This window comes from Marmota monax, unplaced genomic scaffold, assembly GCF_021218885.2.
Source record: "Marmota monax isolate L192 unplaced genomic scaffold, Marmota_monax_Labrador192_F-V1.1 WCK01_AAM20220418_F8-fsc00113, whole genome shotgun sequence".
In the NCBI taxonomy this organism is placed as follows: Eukaryota; Metazoa; Chordata; class Mammalia; order Rodentia; family Sciuridae; genus Marmota; species Marmota monax.
In genome coordinates this window covers 2,149,953-2,174,619 of record NW_026694479.1, presented here as the reverse complement: position 1 = coordinate 2,174,619, position 24,667 = coordinate 2,149,953, and the positions used below count along the sequence as shown (strand labels likewise).

Here is a 24,667-nt window from a genome sequence, read left to right as displayed (position 1 = left end):
GTAGCTGGGGACCTATCAGATGTCTGCACCTGAGACAGGGAGCAGGGAACCCAGAAAAGAGTCATAGGCAGCCCCTCCCAACACCCAAAATCTGGTCACAAGGAAGCATCACCCATCGACCCTGGGCAAGTACACAGCATGTAAGTACCTCAGATTGTTCTCTGAGCATAAATCTATGTAATGTGTTTCATGACAATACAGAAATGGCAGAAATAGAGAGCTAAGCATATAATTATGATAATATAAAAATGAACATACTCTGCTGTGGTAGATTTTAATAAGATTTTAATAATATTGGTAAGGAGCCAAATTACAAAATGCCCTAGAACACAGGAGTACAAAACCTCAGAGACAAAATAAAAACTCATGAAAACATAAGAGCACTCTAAAAAAGGTAATAATCTTTAAGATAAAGAAACCATTTTCTCAACAAAGGTACTGAGCATGTTTAATAAAAATTAAATGAGATTAAAGACAAGGTACACAGCCACACATTCCCAACCCGCAGCGATGGGGAGGGTGATATCTGTGTAGGTGAAGGCATGGCGCCAGGAGCTCAAATGAGCTCCAGTTGCCAATAGATCTGGAATAAACGGCCTCCAGGTGGGTGAAATTTCTCACAATTCACTTTCAGGACAGGAATTAATTTGCTCGGAAATGAACCATGTTGGCGTGTGCAGGAGAGGCAACCCGTTTCCACACAGCAGAAGCAGCAGCGTAGGGGAGATAACCTGACACCCCCTCCCCACCAGCCCCGTTGCCACCACAGCAGGGTATGGTCTCGAGGAGGTGACAAGGGGAGACGGGCTGTGTCCTTTGAGAACAATTCATTATTCGGATAAACTAAATGTAACAGCTCTCCATGACCAACAAACCAAAAATAAGAAGCCAAAACAACAGGGGTCCCCACCCCCAGAGGGATAATGTGCCACTAGCATGTGTGTGGCAGAATAACAGGAACAGAGAAAATATTCCTGGTTCAGTGGCACTGATCATCTGTCAGGACAGATGTGCCACCCTATCTGGGTTTTCTGGGTGGATGAGTGGGGGTTTCCCTCAACTCCTGCAGCAGAGACTTTAATGCTACTGTCACTTGGGTCCCATTTTTTTTTTTTCCAAGGGCACTACATGTTATGCTTCATTTGGGCCAGATGTTCACATCAGTGTGTCTGCTCATCCCCACTAAGAGCACAACAATTATTTATTTGTCATTCCAGCACATGCAGCAGCGAGGAGTGGCTGTTGAAATGCAGTGGGAAACAGAGAGCAGAGGCTCTTCTGCAGAGCCCCCAGCATCCCAGCAAGCCGGGCCACAGGGAGGAGACACCCTCACGCCAGCCATCTGCGGGATTCCTTATTTTCAGCCTTAAATCAATAGTTTAAACTGATGCAGATTCCATGTGACAGGAGGGACAGTAAGGGAGATTTGAGACTTTATATTCTTTAGATGTCTACTGGCACTGTGCTGGCCATTAAAAAGTTATGTGCAACTTCAAGATGAAAGACATTAGCAGCTTCTAAGAAGAGGACAGTCCCAATCTTCTGGAGATTTAATGAGATGGAACTCACTGAAGCTTCTGACTCGGTCGGCTGTTAATTGAATCAAAGTCAATGACAATCTTGCTGCACTTGGGTGTAAATTTCCTAAACACGAAAAACAAAACATAAAGATATAATCCAAATGAGTAGTTAAAGCAATTTATTTACTTTGGCTTAAACTATATTTTCTGTGCAGAGGAAAAAAAAATGCTGTGGGATTTGTTTGATAGTTTATCTCTATAGGAGCCAATTATGGTGCACCATACCGAGAGAAACATGGACCAGAAAAGATGAAGACCGAAAAAAAAAAAAAAAAAGATGCATGGGGTGGCCTGGTTTGTATGTTCTTCAGCTACCTGAGTTCATGAATTACCCGGGAGTCAGGGATTTCTAACAAGTTAGCTGCACAACATGATATCCGATTACTCGTTTTCCTACCAGATTTATCTTATTTTCTAGGAAATTTCTGCAGCCAACTTGGAGTTGCTCTGAAGCGAATGATAGTAAATTTTCTTCTGCCTCTTATACACAGCAAAATACAACTAGTTTTAGTGAGGAGCAATTTTTTAAAATCATGTTCTGAAAAGGCAAAGGTAAAATAAACCCACTATATTTTTGTACTCATTAGCTTCTTATTCATTACTCATTACTTCTCCAACAACTAAAAAGAAAATTATTGGGGAGCTATACATATTCTTTTTAAAATCAGTCAATAAGAGAATATCCAAATAATTGGATTTAAAGTCTCATAAGACACAATAATTTAGTTCTAGATTCATCACGTAAAACCCAAATCCCCAACAGTGAGCATAGGGGGCTGGGCATGTGACTTAACATGACGGTCCTACCACTGCTGACCAAAACTACCATCAAGCTTTGTAAAAGCTTTTCAGTATCAAATAAATTTTCTGCCATTAATCAAAGGTGACTGAATTTAATTGCAAGTAAAACATGCTACATAATCTTTGCTCAGTAAAGATGATCATAAAAATCTAAAAGACTTCTAATCTCAATTAAAATTTGCTCTAAAAAGAGCTCCTAGTGTTTTGACCTGGCAGGTTACTTTCATCCTAACTTGTCTATGCCAGAGTTGGTACATCTACAAAATTTACAAAGGTTTGGCATTACTATACAAAACTTGTAAATTTTTAAATTTCTCGCTCTTTGAATAATTAGCCTAAGCCCTGGGAAGTTACAAATATTAAAAGATAATCATTAAACAGATTGTCTTCAGATACTTCTGTCACTACTCTTAAAAATCTACCCCTAAAATAAGCTTTAGATTCTTATGCCATCACATTTCTGAACACGCTTCCAAGTGTGGAATTCAGGCATCACAAGGAGAAACTGAACATCAGACAAGGTCAAATGTATTTCTACATCAGCCCTTCACACCACCTTTCTCCCAAATTCTCCTGACTTACCTGAACGTAACCCCAGCCATTTCAAACATGAGCCTCGCCGCTGTTGTCTCATCACTGTCATGGTATTTATCAGACATAAAAATAACTTCTTTTATACCTTAAAAGGGAACAGTGGGAGCCCCATTAGTATATGTATATATAGATCCTGCAAAAGACAGGCAGAGGCAGATGGAGTTCTTGTAACATCTATGATTAATTACCTTTTTTAACTGCTTTCAGACAATGTCCAGTTACTAAAAAATATATCTGCTGCTTTCTAATATAGCAGAGGGTAGATTATATTTAATCTGCCCTCCAGTCTTCATGGATTTTTTTTTAACAAATGCAAAATGCAAACATGTTAAATAGTCAAACCTTAATCCAATTAACAAATTTTCTTTACTGCAGGTAAGCAAATATTTATTCACAAGGCAAATACTCTGAACTTAATAGGGATACAGGAGGAGTGGCAGGTCCTGGCCAATTGAGAGATTGGTACCGCTGGGCTTCCAAGAACAGCTCAGCAGAACAATTCAACCCAGCTCCATGGAGGGCAGCTCTGCTTCCTTTTCCTGCTCTCACCAGGCAGTACAAACCTGAGAGTCAGGAATCCCAGGGGCTCTGTACTCCACCAGCTCTGGGAGGAACAAGGGAGCCAACCACAGAGACCATAGCTGCTCAGCGTATGCACCTGCTGCCACCTCTGCAGCCTGCAGACGGCTGAGGAAACATCCCAGAAGATCGAATAGCAGCAACAGCATGGGAGCTCGCGCTGTTCCTTAAGGGCGGCTTCTGATTCAATCAGACCTCTTCTGCTCTTAGATCCACGGGACTGATGATAAACAGCCCCTTTAAACCACACATCTGGCTAAACATGCTAAGTCTTTAAATCTCAAGCTGAGAGCTTTATGGAGATAAAGTGTAGATGAATCTTAGATGTGACAGTTTGAAAAAGGTGAAATATTCAGAATACAACCATGGAGATTTATGGTAACTGTAATATAAGAAAAACTTAAAGTAGTACCATTTGAGTCTTACAGCATTTATATGCAAAGATATGCTTAGATCCTCAAATATCTACCATGTATTAGCTACAAATTAAAATTTGATATACAGACTCCCAGCTGACCTTGTTTCTGACAGAAGTTCATTTCCCTCCCTCCCCCCTAATCTATGCACAATATGTCAGAGAATGGTAAATTGACAGTAATTATATGCAATGCCTGTGTTGTTTTTTGGCAGCTTGCAGTTTAAGAAGTTGCAAACTAAATTAAAAACATGCTAAGAATCACAGAGGATGCAATTAGTCTTAGACTACCTGGCACCATTCAAAAACAAAACACGGGAAATATCTTGCAAAGTTGATAGTGCAATTAATTTAGATCTAAACAATAGCAATTTAAGATCAAATGCATCTGCAATGAGCTACTGATGAGCAGGCAGCAATGCAAATGTGACAAATGGAAAGGCCGGGTTCCTACCTGCCTGGATGATGAGCTTAGCACATTCATTACATGGGAACAAGGCGACATACATGCTACAGCCCTTCACATCAGCCGAATTCTTGTTCATGATGGCATTTAGCTCAGCATGGCATACTGTGAGTTTGAAAAAGAAAGAAAAACTTTGATTGCAGTTCATGAAGAATTTACCAAGTGTTAGGCATTCCATTCCCCCCTCTGAAATAGACTTGATAAAAATAAATTGATTAGAAACAGCACATACTGAGAACACCAAATGAGGGCCACATGGTCTAAAAAACTGTCACTGCGGCAGCCCTCAGTCCATGAGCACTAGAGCAGCCAGGGGGGCTGAGGTCAAGTACCTTCACCCACCTTAGGCCAAGCAATAGCTCATCGCTCCACAAGATCCTGGGGTACTGAATTGCCCACATAAAATGGCTCATTTATGTGTTGATATGCACACACAGGGGTACTCTGTGTGGCCATTAAGAGGGCAGGGAGCAGTAAGAGCAAGAGAATCAAGAAGCAAAGCTGAGCATTTCTACCCTGAGGGATCTGCTTCACCTCATCATTCTCAGTCCAAGACACACAGGAAAAACACTAGTAGATAACCAGCAGTTTATCTTTTATAAGAAAAACATTCATCCACTTAACAGCAATGAAGAATCAAGCTCTTGATGCTGTCCCATTCCACCAATGATCCCAAAACGAGGGTCGAGGGCTATCCCCTGGCTTGCCTGAGTTAAGGTCAAAGGGAGCCCCATCCCTTCTTCCTTCCCCATACCTGTCAAAGCTTGCTGGTTTCTGAGGTCCAGTTTGGCTAGGTGTTCTACCACCTGCCAGCAAGGGTGTTCCTCCTCTGGAAGGAGTGAGAAGGACTCCAGCACAGGCTGGTTTTGAATCCCTCGGCCTGCCCATGGTTTCTGTATGGCCATCTTGTATCATTATTAAGTTTCTGTGTTATTGAAGACTATACTACACACTACTTACGGCAGTAACGGGCAAACTTGTCCCTGGAGGAGCTTCCAAAACATTCATATCTGTGTGTTCCATACCCAGAGAGTGTGATAGTCTGGGGTGTGGCCTGGACTTGGGAACTGCAACTACCCATGGGCGCCTTGTGTTCTGTAGCACCTCCGAGATGCTGCAGGCAAAAAGCTGACCAAGAGCTCTCTCGGGAAATATTAGTAGATACTCACATTTAGACGAGGAATGCCATTTTTGAGGGGGTCTCAGCCATGTGTGAAAATAAACAGTCTCTGGCATTACAGGGAAATCTAAAGAAATAAGCTGCGCTTAATCAGATCCCATCCCATCAGAGGATAATCCTGGCTGGTCACAAGGGGATCTGAGCCACACCTCCCAAGACTCCCTGGCTTACCAAACCCCAAGGGCATGGCAGGATAAGAAGAATGAAACTCAAGAAGGAGCAGCATGGCCAAGTGGGCACTGGCCTTGGACAGGCTCCCCTGGCCCCTTCTCCCCGGGTGACCAAGACACTGGGAAGCTGGCATTAACATTGCTCAGTGTTAAAACCAATTAGATGTAATTGTTTCTTTTATTTCCCCCTTGAGGGCAGAGCCCAGCCTTCTAGGTTCTTTGTAACTTCCCCAGAGTCTAATGTGATGCCATGAACATAATGGGTGTTAAATATTTATTGAATGAATAAAGAAGGAAATGCAGATTCCAATTATTGATGGTGACATTGGGAAATACTAAAAGTCCTCCTAAATTCAAATATCAAAAATAGGTTTTCCCATTTAATAAATATTTTTGATGGTGTTGGTATTAATATTCAGAACTTCAGAACTAGAGTCTTTGAAACTGTTACGAAACACTATTATGATGTCCGTTTTTCAATTTCTTAAGAATTATCACACTGACGGCAACGATCTTTCTCCAATTCATCCGAGGCAGTTTGGGGCAAAACTTAACACTATAGGTCTGGATTCATTAGTGAAAATTACCATATGAAACAGATTCTCTAGGGAAGTATCTGATGTCCCTGTGTATCAAGGGTGGTTTATAGAAATAACATACAGACTTCTTTTCTCTTAAAAAAAAAAAAAATCAAAAGATGAAAAATACAGAACGTCTTGTTAATAACACATGAGGTCTCTGGACAACATGAGTGCCAGAGTGGCAGGTACATGGGAAACTCTCACAAGGAGTAGTTCATAACCCACAATCCCACATATTCAAAACGAGACAATGACAAAAACCAAACCCAAGCATTCAGTCAAGAGCACAGGATGATGAGCTTAGCACATTCATTACATGAATGTATGGAATACATTCTCCTGCTCAGTCCTACACCCCTTCAACTTCAGACACAGCCAGCACCTGCCTCTTTCCCCAGAGTCCTCAGCCCACCAAGGCCTGTCTGATTAACACCTGCTTTCCAGACTCACTTGAGGGGCCGAGGGAGGGAGAGAAGCCCCAGCTTAGGGGAGCACTGGCCCCTGTCTACCTGTTCCCCACCCTATTATTCCCCATGAGCTGTTGAGCTGTTATTCAGGTCCTGATATCTGGCCTCGCCCTTCTGGCTTAATACCTGCCTCTCTGGTCCAGGGTCTCCACTGCCCCTGTAGTTCTAACTACAGGTTCCCTCCAAAACCTCCTCGCAGGTCCCTTCAGGTTCATTCCACATGAGGAGACATTACTCCATGGGGCCTCAGGCCCAGGAGCCCATATCCTCAGAGAAGATACGGGGCAGACCAATTTGATGGCAGTCCATTCAATTTGCTTAATATAGGTTAGTCTGAGTGAAGTGCTGGGGACTCATTTACTCAGTCTAGTCATCTATATTAGTCACAAGTCTGCTTCCACACAAAGAGCACTCAGAACCAATGCGTCTGGCCTGTGCCTCGCTTGCTCCGGAGCCCAGGCTAGTCAGACACAGAGCCAACCCCTTCCCCCTTTGCACTCTGCACCTTGGCAGGCAGGCATGGAGCAAGAACTTTTGCAACAGCAGGACACCGGGCTCAAGGCCCAATTTGCCACTTAGAAGCTGGATGACCTTTGGGCTGGAAATGTAGCTTAATGCAGAGCACTTGCCTATCATGCACCAGGCCATGGGTTCAATCCCTAGTGGGGGCTGGAGGCAGGAGAATAAAGGATGACTTTTGACAAGGTGAACAAGTGCCCTTTTGGTTTACAAGAGTAACATTGGCTCTAAGAAAGTACATTCCCAACTAAATAAAAACAATTTTTAAAACACCAAATACGTTGATTTTTTTTTTTTTTTTTTTTACTTCTTCCTAATATTCTCAGTTTCATTCAGTCCTCCAGAACATCTGATCATCTCTAAAACTCTTCACTAAGAAAACATGGATCTCCTCTCCTGGTGCCAACCCTGAGGCCCCTGCTTGCCTCTGCTTGGTTTTCTTTACCTTTAAACATAGACACTTACTCCTCATTCTGAAGAGGTCATCTCCTAGCATCTCTCCTTCTTCCTTTCCAGGAGAATCAGTATTTCAACAACAGCTTCCTCAATTTTTTAAATAATCATCTCTTGACTTTGTACTGCAAATATAACCTCTAGTTTTCTTTGAAATGATGTTTTCAAACTACAAGTCATAAAACCAGTTTAATGAATTATAATCAGTTTGTTTGTTTTAATGAAACTGACAGGGTAAAGGCAGAAACTGGAATGTATCCCAAATGCAGGGTTACGTATTTCTCCTAAAACCTATGTTTACTATGTTTCAGGTATACATTTGCTGGGTGGCCAAGTAATAAATGTGAGATTCACTACTCTATGGCAACTGAAGGCTCTGTCATTTTCTGATTAATGTTCACAAGCAATTACTGAAAAAGAAGGATGACGCAGAAAGAAAAGAAAAAGGCCTGATTTGCAGCATCCACCAATTTTTGTGAATACCTCCCAATGTGACGGAGCTGGGAGAAGTGCAGAACTGGCTGTGAAAGCTGATTGACCCAGCTCCTCCGCACCACTGCATGATCCTATCATTACCAAAACCCACAGCCTCTTTTTGGCTGTAATCTTTGAATTCACTGTTCTCTTGGCCCTGGAATAGTGGACTACTATTTACCCTAAAACCTTCAAGACCACGATACCCTGTCTTTTTCCTACCTTTCTGTGGATCCTTTTCTTTCTTCTGCCTTTCTGGGCCCTTCCCAAGGTTCCATCCTAATTTTCCACGTCTTTCCTACAGTCACTGATTTAAAGATTCATCTATTCTAGATTCTCAGATAACACATCTATTGTAAAACCCTGGATTCCACATTCATAACCCTAATTTCCCACCTTCTTCCCAAGCCTTCTTTGGAGTTGGGGGGTTCTCTGTACCTTTTCCCACTAGAATGAACATTTACAGATATCTCACAGCTATAAACTAAAGAATAAATTTCTCTAGTGCTAATATGCCTAAAAAGAACTGCAGCAAGAGCCAAAATATACCTGGGTGCAATCACCAACCAAAGACTAGTTCTGTTAGTTTTAAACATAGTTTTTGTATTCAGAGTAGGAATAAGGACAAAGTATTTAAAAGACACAGTATCTAAGGACTACTGATTGTTAAAATTGTCCAAAAACAGATGAATTTTCCAACTACCTAGAGTGACATACTGACAGCTAAGCAATAAGCAAAAGAAATCTTCAAATAATTCATATATATTTGATAAGCACAAAGAGTGACACAAAACCCTTCAATTACTCCCAACATTGTTTAAAAGGAAGAGAATCAAATGCTAAAAATACCAGATTAGTGCTTATAAAGTTCTTGATTGCCAAAGGAGAACCTCTGTTTCAGGTAATTATAAGACAATTCATGTGCTTTGGTCTTGTCTTGTCTTTTCTATTACTAACTGTCAGAATTCAGAACTACATTAACCTTGGACCACTAGGAAGAGATTGTATAATTAGAAAACTGTATTTTTCAAATTCTCTCTTACTAGGGCTTGATTAATCCTCACTGTCTCATGTAGGCGGTTCTTTAGAAGTTTGACAAATTAACAGGATATACTCTATCCTTCGTTGAATTTAAGAGATTCAACGTTTTATAGATTTAACTTCCATCTTATTTGATATTAAAGCTAATACAATATCTATTTTTGACAGTAGTACTATTAAGGTTACTCAAAATAGTTAAAGAAAAAAAAAACTGCCCTGAATAATGCTCAACAAATTCTAACTGCTACACAAATACTTTAGCAGTCACAGTGTGATTCAGCCTCAACTGGGTTTCAACAGCTACTGAGACAGGACAGGAAATAACTGGGGCCTGACATGATGTGCACTATGGAAAACTAAGTTTATATTCCAGTTAAAGAAACTCCAGATTGTTTAAAATGCCTCATTTTTAGAGATACAGGATTTTACTTGAAGAAAGTGACTTCCTCGGCCTGAGGAGGACTCTCCCAGGGCTGACCTGAAAAGGCTGGGCAGGCTGGGGGTGGCACTTACTAGAATTCGAGCTAAGGAGACTCGGAGCAGCCCCACTGTACTCCTGCCACCATACCAGGTTGAACCACTCCACACCTGGACGGCTGGGTTCACTGACAACACAAGGCTCAGAGCCAGGAATGAAAAGGTAGGGTGTGTCACTCTATTCTTTCAATTGGGTTCTCACCCTGCAACCAACAGTCATGAAATAGGTAACTGCTTAAGAATGAACTGTGAGTTTTTTTCTTTAATGACTCAAGTGTTAGTTTACAAGATATCCCACCTCTTTTCGGATGACAAAGCTTTCCCATCATTAATCCTCCAAAAAAGAATCTACATGTTTTTGTTTCTGGGGTCCTAAAGTTGACAGAGTTACTATATCTGGGCATATATCTAGGAGCATGGGCCTACACCCCTGCCCTCGTGGCTGGACAGGTGCCTGATGGAGACTTCCATCAAGGGGTGGGACATGCACCTGCTCCTCTATCAGGACCATTTAAAAGTTTGGGAACTAAAATGGAATTTCAATGACTTATTTCTTAATTATTGAAAGATATCCTGACAGGGCCTCATATGTCACTGCCAGCCTCCCAGGTACCTATCCTTCAAGTTAATAATTTAAAGTAGAATAGCCTCTAAATTTAAGCCCCAAACCTACCAACACCCCAAGTACCCCAGAAGGGGCCACAGGAAAGATGGACCCTTCCAGAGCATGCCCCCAGTGACCCACCTGCTTACAGTTACCACCCACCCAGCCCAAAGTAGGATGGAGTGATTAGGTTACAGCTCTCACAATCCAATCATTTCACCTCAGGACATTCCTGCGTTAACAGGAGCTTTTGTGGGGACACTCATATCCAGACCACAACACCTGTGGATTTATTGGAGCACTCCAAAGCTGCTTCACTCATAGATTCTCAGGTACCAGCCTGGTCCCGGCCCGAGCATCCCATCCTTTTCTGGGCTGTGGCAGAAAGAGAAACAGTTTAAAACCTTCAGCGTTTCCCATCTATGTTTGATAAGTTCTGGCTCCAGATACTGCCCATCCCAGGCCAGGCATTCACAGGGTGTGAACTGGAGGCCAGGACTACAGGAAGGAGGTGGGTCCTATCCCTGAGGAGCTCACATCCAAGGGGCAGAATGTGTCCAGGCACAGAAAACAACCAGGGGATTGAGTCAAAGCTACAAGCACTAGAGAAGGGCAGGACTCCGCAGGCAGGTGGAGAACTGGATCTTCAGGTGATGCTGTTTCTATAGAAAAACGTATTTGGATAACGGATGTCTTTTCAGAACAAAGTGGGTTAAACCCTGGGATCTGCCCACACAGAGATAAAGCCTTCTTCAAGCCTTGGCCTCTCTCTAGTACAGGTAGGAATGACGATCCACCCCTGTCCTAGCATGGGGTTACACAAAGAGCAGAAGGGACTAGAAGAAAGAAGCCTTACAGACTTGAAAAATTATGCAAATGAAGCCACTAGTCAGAACTGGACTTGTTTCCTAAGAAAAGAGCCTCCAGTCTACAGCTGGTCCTCACTGTAGAGGACTTGGAGAAGTTGGGTGCCAGGGAACAGCATCTTCCTGACCAGAGAAAACAAGTGAGAGCACTTCCGTCTGACCACCCACCCACTAAATGTGCTTAGCATGTAGATACCAGTGCCCCCAGCCCCGTGCGCAGGTAGCAGTCTTTCCATTCACAAGATAAAATAACATGGCCCCACTACCTTCTGACATTGAGGGACATACAATTCTACTTAAGAGTGTAAGTCTGTATGTGAAAATAAAAACAGGAAATAGTGATAATGTGGAGAACCCAGCCTCAAGCATGGAAAACATCTTGTTGTATTCCCACCCTGTATCCAGGGAGGAAGTCTCTGCTAGAAGAAAATACCAGCAGAAAGGAATTTGGGCCAGGTCTGGGAAGAAAGGGGTGAGACATTCACTTAAAAAGCAGTCAAACTAGGTGCGGTGGTACATGCCTGTAATCTCAGCAACTTGGGAAGCTGAGGAAGGAGGATCATGAGTTCAAGACCAGCCCCCAAAATGAAAGGACTAGGGATGCAGCTTCATGGTAGAGCGTCCACAGGTTCAATCCCCAGTACAGAAGGGGCGGCAGGTGGAGCCAAGTTATCAGGCCCTGGGCCAAGTATGGACTTCCAGGGCAACCCTTTGCCACTGGCCCAGGCTCTGCTGAACACTTCAGGTTAACATCCCAGGTCCACTCTTAGGCCACAGCACCCTCAGCTCTTGGAGCCAGCTCCTTCCCCTGTGCTTCCTCTTCACCATGTCCACTCAGCTGCCTGCTCACACAGTGCCTCCCCCACCAAGTAGTTCAAGATTGTAGCATCTTTAAGCCTCCGCCTCCTGACCTGTGAAACGGTGAGAAAAATCCCTGCCTCCAAGAACTAGTAGAAAGACTAGAGTCTGTTACTAGAGGGTGGAAGATCAACCTGGTAAATGTTAGTGCCTCCCACCTCCTGGGGCTGCCCACTTGAGACCAGGCAGTCCTGGGCTGCACAGCTCAGCCTGACCACAGGAACACACATTTCTCTCTCTCCCCCTTGCTATGTTCCGAGTCCCTGCCCCCTTCCTCACTGCCTCTTGCTAAAGCTGCTGGCAACAACTCATGACACCCAGGGGAGCCACTTAGCCCCAATGGTAGTGCTTAGGGCTAAAGAGATTTCTGACTGTGGTGTTTCCATTATTGATAATAAAGCCCCCAGAACTCTAATTACACTGCTTCCCCATGTGCTAAGGGCACACAATCAGGTCAGAGGGAGGAGGACGTGGAATAAGTGCATTTCATCCATGGGTAAGCCAGGCCAACTCCCTTCCTACTGTTCGTGTGAAATACATGTGCGATGCCTAAAAGGAACTAAAAAGGCACCAGGAGAAATGGGCACTAATCATCCTTTGACAGTTTTGTAATGTAAATATACACCACCAGGCTTAAAAGCTTCCCTCTTGTGTTCACAGCTTTTAAAAGGTAAACTGGGACTGAGCACTGGAACAGGAGTCAGGATCCGTGTGTTCTAATTAATTCCAACTCCACAAGGCCCGCCTCGGGCAACTCACTGATCCCGTTTCAACTTGTGGAAAAGAGGGATTAGCCGTCCAGCTAAGTTTTCTGAGGGAAGAGGCAAGCTCCTGACACTGCCCTACATTCCTGGGATATTTCTCAGGCAGGCTTCTACTGGTCCATAGCACTTCTCCTCCCCCCACGTCCACGCCTGCTCCTGCAGCTGCCAGCCTGCCTCTGCATCATTGGAAAGGCTGCCATTTATCACATCCCACCAGCCATTCCACGAACCCCAGCATCTGCTGTCACCTACCCCCTCCATGTGCCCTGGTGTCCTCCTGTCACTAACCAGTGTGCCTGGGAGGCCAACCCCACTCACATCTTCAAATGCTTTGCCTCTTTTTCCCTTTTTCTCTCTGTGGATGTTTCCCATCTGTTAACAAATGCCTGATGCAAAAACACACACACACACACACAAAAAAAAAAAAAAAAAACACAAACCTTTCTCTCGGCCTGTCTCCTTTTGGCCACACAACCAGTATGCCGCTCTCTTCAAAGCCACATATCTCAAAACCTTATCTAAATAAGGTCCCCACTTCCCTGGCTCCTGTTCTTCCTTCAACTGGCTCCAATTTGTCTTTCAACCCTACCACTCTCTCCAAACTGCTCTTGGCAATGTCAACAGTGATCTCCAGGTTGCTAAACACCATAGCCATGTTTAATCTTAGACCTCTAGGTGGCCCTTGACACTGTGCACAACTCCCTCTTTTTTAAAACATGGCTCCACCATCCACATGTTGCACTCCTACTTTATGGACTTTCCTGGATCACAGAACCTTCCTTTGCATCTTCCCATGGTAGAGGACTGGCTAGCTCCCCTGGGGCCTCTTTTAAAAGGGCACTTATCCCACCCATGGGGGTTCTGATCCTGTGATATAATCATCTCTCAAGGGCCCCATCTCCTAATACCACGCCCTTGGGGCTAGGATTACAACATGGAACTTATAGTGGGCTATAAACATTCCATCCATAGCACAATCTTTTACGTCTGAACTCCTTAACCTCTCTTTACCACTTCACCCTTTCACTAGGCTTGGGCTAATTCTTGCCTTGGCACATATTGCTCCAAGAGCATTCCCACCTGAGGCCCTCACCCAAGCAATCCCTCTGCTTGGAACATTATTCCCCATCCCAAAAAACAACACCCATCTTTAGCTGATAGGGCCCATCTGATCCTTCAGATCTCAGCTTAAAAGTCATTCCTTAGAAAGGAGTATTCAAAGTAACTGCTTATTTCATTAAATAAGATACCTCTTTTACAATTAAATTGAAAATTCCTTAAAAACAGAGGCCAGACTATACATGTTCTATTTACCACTGCAGATTGCCTGGCAGATAACACATAGACGCTCTATAAGTATTTGTGGAATGAATGAATGAGTACATGAACATACTCTGAAAAAAAAAATCCAATGCATTATAAGATATGATTATAATCTTTAAGAAGGAAACGAGATGACTCAAGAGAACACCCCCATCACCAGAAGACACCTCACACCGGCAAAAGAATAGATGACTCATTAGTATTTATTTCAATTCCTAAAAAGTGATAACTCACTTGCAAAAGGAAAAATGAAGAGGAATTCTGCTTCCCTTTATTCACCTAAACTCAAAATTAATGGCATTTTGAACAAAGTCTTTTAATTGCAGAATTTAAAAATTCATGCTCAGTTATCATATTCAATATTTTAAATTTACTGGGCATCTATCATTTGAAGGAGGCACAGAGATAAAATTTACACCTCCACTAATTAGCTGGCACCAACCCTCTTACAGAACGAACGGAGGGGCATGTGTTCTCCCCCGATGCATGACTTCCTTGCTTTCACCAATACTCTGGGTTTGTCACAAGGAGTCCAGTGCCAGGCAAGTACCTACACTGCAGTAAGTACCACATTGAGCGATTCACAAAGGATTTCTAAAGTCATTTCTTTCCATTTGGTCTTAGACCAACCTCTTGTCTCCAAATAGTTCTAAATGCACTCATATATTCTCTTCACATGGACACAGGATCTTTTCTTTTATTGCTGTTATCCAACGTTTTTTCATTCAGTATCTTTTAATCTCCATGGCTGTGGGGTAACCAACACTGTTTAACCAGTCCCTCCTATTTGAGCATACTGTCTTCTATTTGGTTTGAATTCATCTTAGAACTGCAGATTTTAATTATTGGAAGGGAAGAAAGGAAAGAAGCCTGTTTCTATGTATTAATTTACCCACACTCACATTCTCCCTGTGTCATTGCCACCAATAGCTTTCTACAGCTCTGCAACCTTGACCAAGAATGCTTTCAGAATTCTGCAAGCAGAAAAACAAACTAATCTAATGCAATCAGAGCTATATTATTTATATTTTCTTTAGAATTATAGAACTGGAGGAGTCCTCAGTAATAACCTATTTCACAAAGACATTGAGAAATAAATGTCAAGTGATGTGTCCAACAGCTGCACAATTGCTGGGTATAAATAAACCAGATCTGGAACCCAGGGCTCTTGATGGCCGGTCCAGGGTTCTTTCTCTGGAATGTGGTCACTCTTTTTTAAGCACTGTGGGCATTTAATTAACTAATATGTATTTTACAGACAAACATAACCCCATTCAAACACAGAAGTCCCAAGAAACTGCGAAGCGATATTGACCAAATTACTTTGTTATATTGTGTGCACGTTCCCATATGTAACAACAAATCCCATTATTACATACAACTATAATGCATGTATAAATGTAGGGGAAAAAAGTCCTAAGAAGTAAAAGTTTGAAAAGCAGTATCAATATTTACAAGGATTCCTAAGAACCAGGTTTTACTGCAAATTTCTGGGAGTGAATAGTACACACATTCTACTTTAAAATACCAGTATTAGCAAAACTATGGAAGAGAGATTCCTGATGAAAAAAAGTCAAAATAAAATATAATCTTAGTAATTTAGCCAATTTCAGAGAAGATCTGTCAAAATCAACACAAGTAACACAAAACCCCTCATCAAAATATAGACCATGAGACTCATCAGGGGATCACACAGTAACCCAGAGCTGCTAAGCAGACTCAGCAAATTTAAAGAAGTTGTATTTATCATCAAGAATACCCATTTGCATTCAGATCACTAATATGCTCAAATACTTAACATACTTATTTTCTACAGGAAGTTGAATGTGCCCCAAAATTCTATTAAGGTTATTAATTTTTCAATAAACCTGTTTTTAAAGAAATAAATAGTACAAAGAATAACTTTTCAAGCCCACTTCTGAGAACCACTTAAATCGAGTTTTATTTCAGACTTCTGAGGTGAGCTGACTTGAAAATCACTTTTTAGCAAAAGGAGATAGGCATACATATTTTTTCAAGGGTAGATTTGAGTCCCTTAGATGAGCATTTTGGTTTTTCTTACATGTGCTCTTTAGGACAGGGGGTTATATTTTGCTACTATCCCTCCTGTGTAGGTATTTATAATGAAATGACTACTAATGCTTTAAAAAATAATTAACTGTGTCTACAAAACTACATACATAAAAATCAAGTGATTTTTAAAAATAACTACTTATTCTTTTCTGGAGACTTTATGAGCAATTATACCTTTGAGTAAAATAGTCTTACATCATGCTGGTTAACTTTAGGGGGCAGGGGAGAGACTCAAATATACACTGTTGAGTTCCTGTTGACCTAAAAAACCACAAATCAAGCCTGGGTTTGCCCCTTGATTCACAAAAACAATCTACTTAATTTCTTTCCTGCACAAGTGCTCAAAGGTTTTCCATTGACTATATTAGTTACTTTGTACAAAAGTCTCTAATTAGACCCGCTGTCAGGCCATAACTCCTAGATGGCTAGGCAGGGTCGGAATGGCAGGAAGCTATAAGTGAAATTAAATTCTGCAGAAAAAGAAACAGCAAGTCATCAAATCCAGGATCTGCCTAACAAAACCAGAGGGCATTCAATTTCAACTGACTGAAAGAACAAATTTGATCTTAATTACTAAGAAGCTCTTACAAGTTGTGAGGAAGTCACAGCTTAAGAAGGATCAGTCTCCTAACTTCTTGATAAATTAGTTTCTCAAGACTAACCTTTTGGATGCCAAAGAAATACATCACACGCATGGCAGTCAGGAAAATGTCAGTGTTCAAGAGGGTAAGGTAAATGGCTAAGTAATCACGAAAATGACATCTATGCATGCTTAACAATATGCTAAGTCTGAAAAATAAAGATTAAATTTAAATATAAAATTTAAAGAAGCACTGCCACACACTGGCAAAAGTGTTTAAAGCTGCCATGCCATCACTTGCCTTAGTTAATTCCAGGTTTTTGCTTCCTAGAATCATATCCTTTTTTAGGGTAGTCCTACAGAAATAGGAACGGATGGGTCTTTGTTTCTCCCAGTGTATTCTGAGGGAGGCTACCTCCCACTCCCAGGCACATCAAGACTGTGGTCCCTAATGCGACAAGGTGTGATCTGGCAGGCAGGGCAATCCTGGCTTCTCCATTAATTGGGTGGGAGGAGGAGGCCAAGCCAAGGAGACACTTACACCCTAGACCCTTCATGAATGGGAAACAGGTGCAAAGGCAGGGCGAGTGGAGCAAGCACTGCTCAAAATTCCCTGAAGCTGAACAATAGGGTAGCTCTACTCAACTCTGTGGTCTGTAAACTATAGCAGCAAAACTAGTTACAAAAACCTGAGGAAAGAGTGATACCTGTATTACCAAGAGTATTTTACCTCCATTTTATAAAATTGATATTTTGATTAAATGTGTTTCACAGTAATAAAGTTCACAGAAAAAAAAAAAACTAAAAATGTCAACTGAACACTTCATGTGAGTTTAGTAATACACCCCCTCATAAAAATAAAAGTCTTCCAAAGTTTCTTCTTATGATAAATTAGATAAATTTGCTGCTTCCTGGGTTTTTAATTGCCATTCATCTGAGAGGGTTCTCACTATAACAATGCTGCCTTCTTCCTGCCATTTACTGTTACTGACATCATACTATCTTCTGGATTTTCCAAGAAAAAGATGAAATAAAAGCAGTTTCTTTAGCAGGGGGAATTTTCACTTTCCATATTAACATTACATTATAATCAAATAGTTTCATGAAGTTTTGATCCTAAGGCTGGAAGAACAAAAACACTCTTTAAAAATGCCTCTCTAGAGATACAGCCCAGAAAAAAAAACTCTTCCTAGTATTTTATAAGTATTCTGTGTTTCCCTCCTCCCTATAAAGTGTCAATCAAGGCTAATGACTTCAAGCTTACAGAATTACTAAAGTACAATAAATTGTATGTTATTGATAAACTCGAATTTGCATAATTTCTAAGCTCACTGGCTTAGTCACTTTGGGCTACTATAATAAAGTACCTATTTATTTCTCTCAATTCTGGAGGTCTGAAGGCCAAGATCAGGGTGTTAATTTGCCAGGTTCTATTGAGGGCCCTCACCCACATTTGCAGGTTATCACCTTCTTATGTCCTCACATGGTGGAGAACTAGCACTCTTTGGGGGTCCCTGCTATAATGGTGCTAATCCCATTCATAAGGGCTCTACCCTCATGGCCTTACTACCTCTTACAGGCCCATCTCCAAATACCATCACATTTGGATTGGATTGTCAACATACTGAATTGTAGGGAAGATACAAACATTTAGTCCCCTGCACTCCCCTCTGAAGAAATATTAAGTCATTTGCAAGTGGTTTTCTAAACACTAAGCACAGGTCACCACTCTCTGAGTTCTTGAGGAGCCACTTCATCTAAGCTACAATCTGTTCAATTGCAAAAGATGATGATTGGTGTTTCAGAAAAGCTGAATTCCTGAGCCTCACTGGAGAGAGAGAGCAGCACAGTAGAAAGAGCACTGACCACGAAGTTAGGAGATACCACCACGCACATGCAACATCACAGAATTTACTTAAAAGAACAGGGTAGGCTTCAACTCTGTGCACAGAACCATGAAGCATTACTGGAGTACTGCAAGAGGCCTAGCATGGTCCACACTGAATAAATGCTATGTCTAGCACACAATGTGTTATTTATTCCCAACACACTGTTTGAATAATAAAGATCATATTAATGTAATGTGTTAATGACATGTAATAGGTTTTGTCATCATGAATTTTCTTACGGAAAAGATACTGGAAGTTTTTGAGGTTTAAAAGGCAGTCCTGTTTATTCAAAAGTTAAGGATCACTGGTCTAGATCTCTAGGTAATTACCAAAAGTCCTTTACAGGGATTAATGCATAACCTATGAATCTAGCCTTCCTAACACAGCAGCAGTCACCCGTAATAGAGGTGAGGAAAGAAATACATTATCCAATACCAGACATTACCACCTTTGTTTTAAAAAGTCTTAAAAACCAAAGGGAAAGAATTTGCATTTTAGTCAACTACCATCAAACATTTCTATTACATCCTAGGCAATTTAAACATTTCTCTGTGGCCTGAAAAGCATGGAAGAGAGGAATGAGTGTACAGTGTATACCCAGTCATCATTATTTAGACTTACAGCCTATCTTTACAAGTATTACGATGGCAGTAATACTAAATGCCTTTTAAAAACCATTTAATACCTTCTACAACTTTTATGGTACATCAAATTACAAGCTTACTCCCGTGAAAGAAAATTACCTATATTCTAACACAGCTGCATATAAAATGAATAATTGATAAGTGAGGGCAAAGAGCATTGAAAACTTAGAGGTATCATATGAATGATAAAAAAAATAATAATAATAATGCAGGCAGACAACCAGTGCTCTAAAACTCAGCAGCTATTCAATAAAAAACAATCAGTGCAGTTGGGCAGATGCCTGTGGGGGTTTTCAAAAACTTTCTTTTTTTATGGAAAGCAGCTCTAAGAGGTACTCTATCCCACTTGGACAAAAGGCAATGTCTCATAGCAAATACAACCAGTCACTTGAGAGGTTATGGAACACTGGCAAGTGCAAAGGTTTGAGCTTGCAGGCCACTGCAATGAATTTCCCTGGGGCTCACAGTGACTAAAGAAGGTACAGGTTTCATGGGGAGGACTGCCACTGAGAATCCCTCCACATTGGTTCATTCACTGGCATCTTCTGCCACCAGCCTGGGAACAACAGGCTAAATCTCCTAAGAATTCCTCCATATCCAAGCTCAGCATGAGGACCAATATTTCACTGTCTTGACTCGGTGAAATATTGACTGTGGTAGTCATACATTTCAATGTAGATCTTTACTGTATCGACCCTTTCACTGTTTTTATATGGGACGCTGAAGAGTACCGTGAAAAATTATTTTTGCATAGACCTAAAAACAACTAATCATTTCCTCTCTTTCTTATCATCAAACGCTTACAGAATCAAAAGCAGGATGACAAAAAAGTTTTTTTTTTTTTTTTAAATGTTAGCACATTTTTCATATAACTCATTACCATCAGCTATGAAGCTGGGGCTGAGAAAACAGTCTTACTCTCTCCTAATTCTGATCCTGCCCTTCCTATTCCTACCAGAGTGAAGTTAAACTGACTATATGACTATTAAATCCCCTTAATCACTGAGCTATTTTTTTTTATACCTGAACACCCCAAATACTTCCTTGCTGTCCCCACATTCATTCCTCAATTCCTTCTCTACTTCTATGCACCTTTTCTCATTTTCTTTCAAACATGGAGGATTTGGCAGTTAGAAATTTATGGTGATGAAGGTCCAGGAACATTAGAAAAAGTAAATTAGACTAAATGCAGACTTGGAATTCTTCATGAGGAAACCTACAGGGAAGAGTCAACAAAGAAGAAAGGTCTTACATCATACCTTGAACTTGGTTTCCTGAAAGCACATCTTTCCCATTTGGATGGCCTTAATCTACTTTACTTCCAACAGAGCCAGTCTGTTCACTTTCAGACATAAATACAGGCCTGAACATTATGAAAAATCAGCAACCAACATACGCAACTCAATTAGCCTCTTTTATGGCATTAATTGCATATTCTTTAGGGAATAAAAGGAAAAGTGAAGCTGTGGTTTGTCTCTCCCAGATAATTTCTGAAAGGATTCTCTCTGGGGCTCAATAAATTCTAAGAAGCACCCTCACCTAACTTCAAAGTGAAAATCCAGATAGGCAAGCCAAAGGTTTTCGTTTCCACACCTTCTGGCTTTTGATCTGACCACAGACCACTGTGGGATTGCAGAGGCCCCACAATAGGAAGAAGCAACTGCACCATCCATCTCCTGAGGTCCAGCTCAGCTTGATTCCTGCTTGCCAGAGATGAGCTTGAACTAACTCAGCAGAGAGACTGAATGAATCCTGCTTTTCATCAGAGCAAAGCTGCAGGCAGCACTTGGTGAGCTGACCCACTTCCCAGTAGTCAAGAAACAACCTTCAGTGCCACTATGCGCATCCCTCAGTTATCTCTGCCAAGGGGCTGCAGACCTCTGTTGCTGCTCTGGTGTTGTACAGGTTGCCAGGCAAGCACACCAGGCCCACCACAGGCAACAGAGCCTAGGACCTCAGGGCCAGGCTGTGGGGCACTACCATGCTTCCATCAGTGGCTCTCTTCGGAAATGAACTTAAAAGATGGGGACAGGAAATTGGAGTAGTTTAACAGGACTTTTTTTCTTTCCATTTATTGGTAACTGATAAGAAGATAATGCTTTGTGACTTTTTGAATTAAGCACCTCCCAATTAAGCTATGTCACTAATCAGGATAGAATATAAAATGCCTTACCATATGGATACTTGGTATCCAGCTTATTGTCTGCTGTTCTCCTCCAGGGCAAAAGGTCATCACTGCAACCATTTGGCATTCCATTGTACCCAATCCCGACAATCTTGTTTTCTGTATTCACAATGCAGGCTCCAACCTACAGGGAAACACATGCAAAACCTTGGTGGCTACAATTGGCTGGTCTACCACTGGGTGGGCAGTGAAGGAAACTAGAGTCTCTAGGGAAAATGTATACATGCAGGACTACAGCACAAAGGCAGCAGACTTACTTTGCATTTGCATGTTGACAGACATCCCCTTTTGTATTCTATTCACTTGTAAGCAACACTCAGTGACTATGAAATTCATTTACCTGGGAATTTGGATCTTTGCTTCTCTGTGCAGATAAGAAGGCCACTGCCATGAAATATTCAGGCCATTCCAAATAGTCATCCCGTTTTTTGCAGGAAACTTCACTCATGTTGAATCTAGAGAAAAACGTGAGAAAATGTTGAAAAAAAAAAAGTATTTTGGTAAACCTGCTTTTTGATTCAATGCACCAAACTAAACTCTGGGTCTCTAAACAGACAATTTTAACTACATTTATCAATCAGGAGTCACAAAACATGGACCTCGGACAGTCTCTGGTCTTTAAAAACATAATTTTACTATTTCAGAAGTATGAATTTGGCACCTATGACTAGCTTCACATTCCCAACAATTTCATCTATTTACTGCTTTCTCATGGGATATTTTTTCAAGTTACTACATACAACAGACCTACAAATTGCTCTTCCTCCCTTATCAGCACAGGAAGGAGAATATAAAAGAAATGTTTATTGATCATCTAATAGATTGCAAACAGCTTGTTTATATACATCATCTCGATCAAGCTTCATTTCTTGCTAAGGTAGGCAGTAAAATCCCATCTTACAGATTTAGTAAACTTAGGGAATTTGCCCTAAGCCACACAGGAGTATTATCCATGCCACTTGGACTTCCAAGTCAACATCTGAAGCTGTCCCAATTGAAAATTAACCAGATAATTTGTCCCTTTCCTTTCCCTAGATGGAACTGAAGTTATAGAGACTCTGACGACCAGATCAAATGAAAACTATGAAAAGTGTTATTTCTTTTTTTTTTTTTTAATTTTTAAAAATTTACTGTTATATATTTAAAATTTACATGGGAAACCCCAGGGAATTGAGCTTTTTAAAAGATGAAAAGTATTACAAGTGTGGCAGATACCTAGAATTTAATAAAGCATAATAATTGACAGCTTTAAAAAATCACAATAAACTATTTCTAAACTCGGGTTTCTGTAACACGGGCTTCACTCAGGGCAGGCACCAGTGGTCTCAACAATAAGGAGAGCCCATGAAGGTAGTCTAGACCTTCAGGTAGAAAGTCTTTCCAAAAAAAAAAAAAAAAGAAAAGAAAAAAGACCCCTCAATTACTCGGATCACTGAAAAAGTCTAAAAGAAAGCGAGAAATTCCCAAAACTTCCACTTCAAGCTTTGGACTCTAAACTTTGGCTCTAAGCAGTGCAGAAGTGCCTGAAAAGGATAAATGACATTTAACAGGTTAAATGCCCACTGATTCTGTTGCCTCAATTCTGAGGAGCCTGCAAACCCTCTTAACCAGAACCCCCAGATTCTGTATTGGCCTGGTTGCCCACCTGACGTAAGGACTGGCATCTGCAATGGCTATAGAGTGCCACGTAAGCACCTACTAAACAGGAGCGAGAGAGGAAATGGGGGAAGGCAGGCCAGGAAGGGAAAGCAGTGCATTACCCCGCCGCATGCCTGACCTGTCCTGTGCGTGGTTTAATGCCCACTGGAGCCCTGGGAGGACTGACACCCAGCTGCACAAACGGAAGGCACCTGAGGCTGGTATACAACTAGTCCAGGAAGACCGAGCTAGCCCCGCGCCTGGGCAAACCCAGGACTCCACAACTCCCTCAGCTCTGATCCAAAAACTAAAGCCCGCGTTCCCGCCCCAACACGTGGACGCCAGAAGGACTGCTATTTTCAGACTCCCAGAACCAACTCCCGCCACCACCGCGAGGGAGAAAGCTCGGCAGAGGCAGCAGCCTTCGCCGTTAAATTAACCCCGGCGTGCCCGAGAGAAGCAGAACCCCCGCCGCCACCCCAGGTGGTCCACTGTCAAGTTTCCCGCGGAGCAGGACTTCCTCAGGGCTCGCCACGCCCGACCCAGGCCCGCGAGCCGGGGACCCCGCTCCCCGGGGAGCCACGTGGAGCGCGGCCGCGTACCCGCACGGCCGCCCCCACCCGCTCCGGTGCGGGCTCCGCTGGCCTGCTGGCCGGTGCTCGTCCTCGCCGCCGCCGACGCCGCCGGAGCGCGCCCAGGGGAAAGAAATCGCGAGAGGAGGCGGGGCTGCTGCGTGGCCGGAAGGTGGCAGCGGCCAGCGAGGCGCGCGCTCGGAGGGGGCGGCGGCCCGGCGGCGGGCGGGGACGGTGCGCACGGCCGCGGGGAGTCGCATGGTGTCTCCGCCTCCCACTCACTGTGCGGGCTCAGTTCGCACAGGCCACCTTCCGGTTGGGGAGTTTTAGGGCCAGGGCATCTGCGCTAATGATTGCCCCGGGGGTGCCGGGCCGCTTTGTGGAGACAGATGGTTCAGATTTAGCCCCTTTTTGCGCCGCCCACGGCGGCCGCGCAAAGAAGTCAAGCAGCTGCTTGTCCGGCCCCGCCCAGCATTTCGTGGCGCTCGGTGGCCCCGGGTTGGGTGCCCGAGAGGGACCTGCTCCTCACTATTCCTAGGGGTCTGACTGTATCCATTTGAGGGCTGGGTGGTTTCTGTTGGTAGTGGTGGGATTTCTTTCCCATCTAGATCTCCTACCAATTTCTTTAAGCTGTTGCTCAAATAAACATCTATTATATGTAACTGAAAGACGATTCAGCGCATCTAGTGTCGTGAAAATGAAAGGGGCAGCAAGTGAGAGGAACTGATTTTGGCCTTTGGAATGAGCCTGCTGTGTAGCGGTGCGCTGGAGGGGACTATTTGTCTCTGCCGGCTTCGGTTTCATACTAGAGGGATTTGTTTGGGCACGGTGCGCCTAAAGGCACAGATACCTCGAAGCTGCATTTGCGTTTTGC

At 42.5% G+C, this 24,667-nt stretch overlaps 1 protein-coding gene across 4 annotated transcripts; it reads right to left on the bottom strand.

Annotated features, from left to right (window-relative positions):
* Window positions 1-268: 268 nt before the first annotated feature.
* Dctd (dCMP deaminase) lies at window positions 269-23,931 on the bottom strand. 4 transcript variants are annotated; one of them, XM_046419065.2, is made up of 7 exons: window positions 23,824-23,931; window positions 21,924-22,038; window positions 21,572-21,707; window positions 5,605-5,682; window positions 4,424-4,540; window positions 2,964-3,060; window positions 269-1,644 (listed from the first exon to the last, which is right to left on the bottom strand). In XM_046419065.2, exons 2-7 carry the CDS (start codon window positions 22,029-22,031, stop codon window positions 1,566-1,568), a joined length of 615 nt encoding a protein of 204 aa, XP_046275021.1. In that variant the 5' UTR covers window positions 22,032-22,038; window positions 23,824-23,931; the 3' UTR covers window positions 269-1,565. The 4 variants fall into 4 exon arrangements, with proteins under 4 accessions (XP_046275021.1, XP_046275023.1, XP_046275022.1 ...); XM_046419067.2 differs by lacking the exon at window positions 23,824-23,931 and adding an exon at window positions 23,361-23,506; XM_046419066.2 differs by lacking the exon at window positions 23,824-23,931 and adding an exon at window positions 23,229-23,367.
* Between the last annotated feature and the right edge of the window lie 736 nt (window positions 23,932-24,667).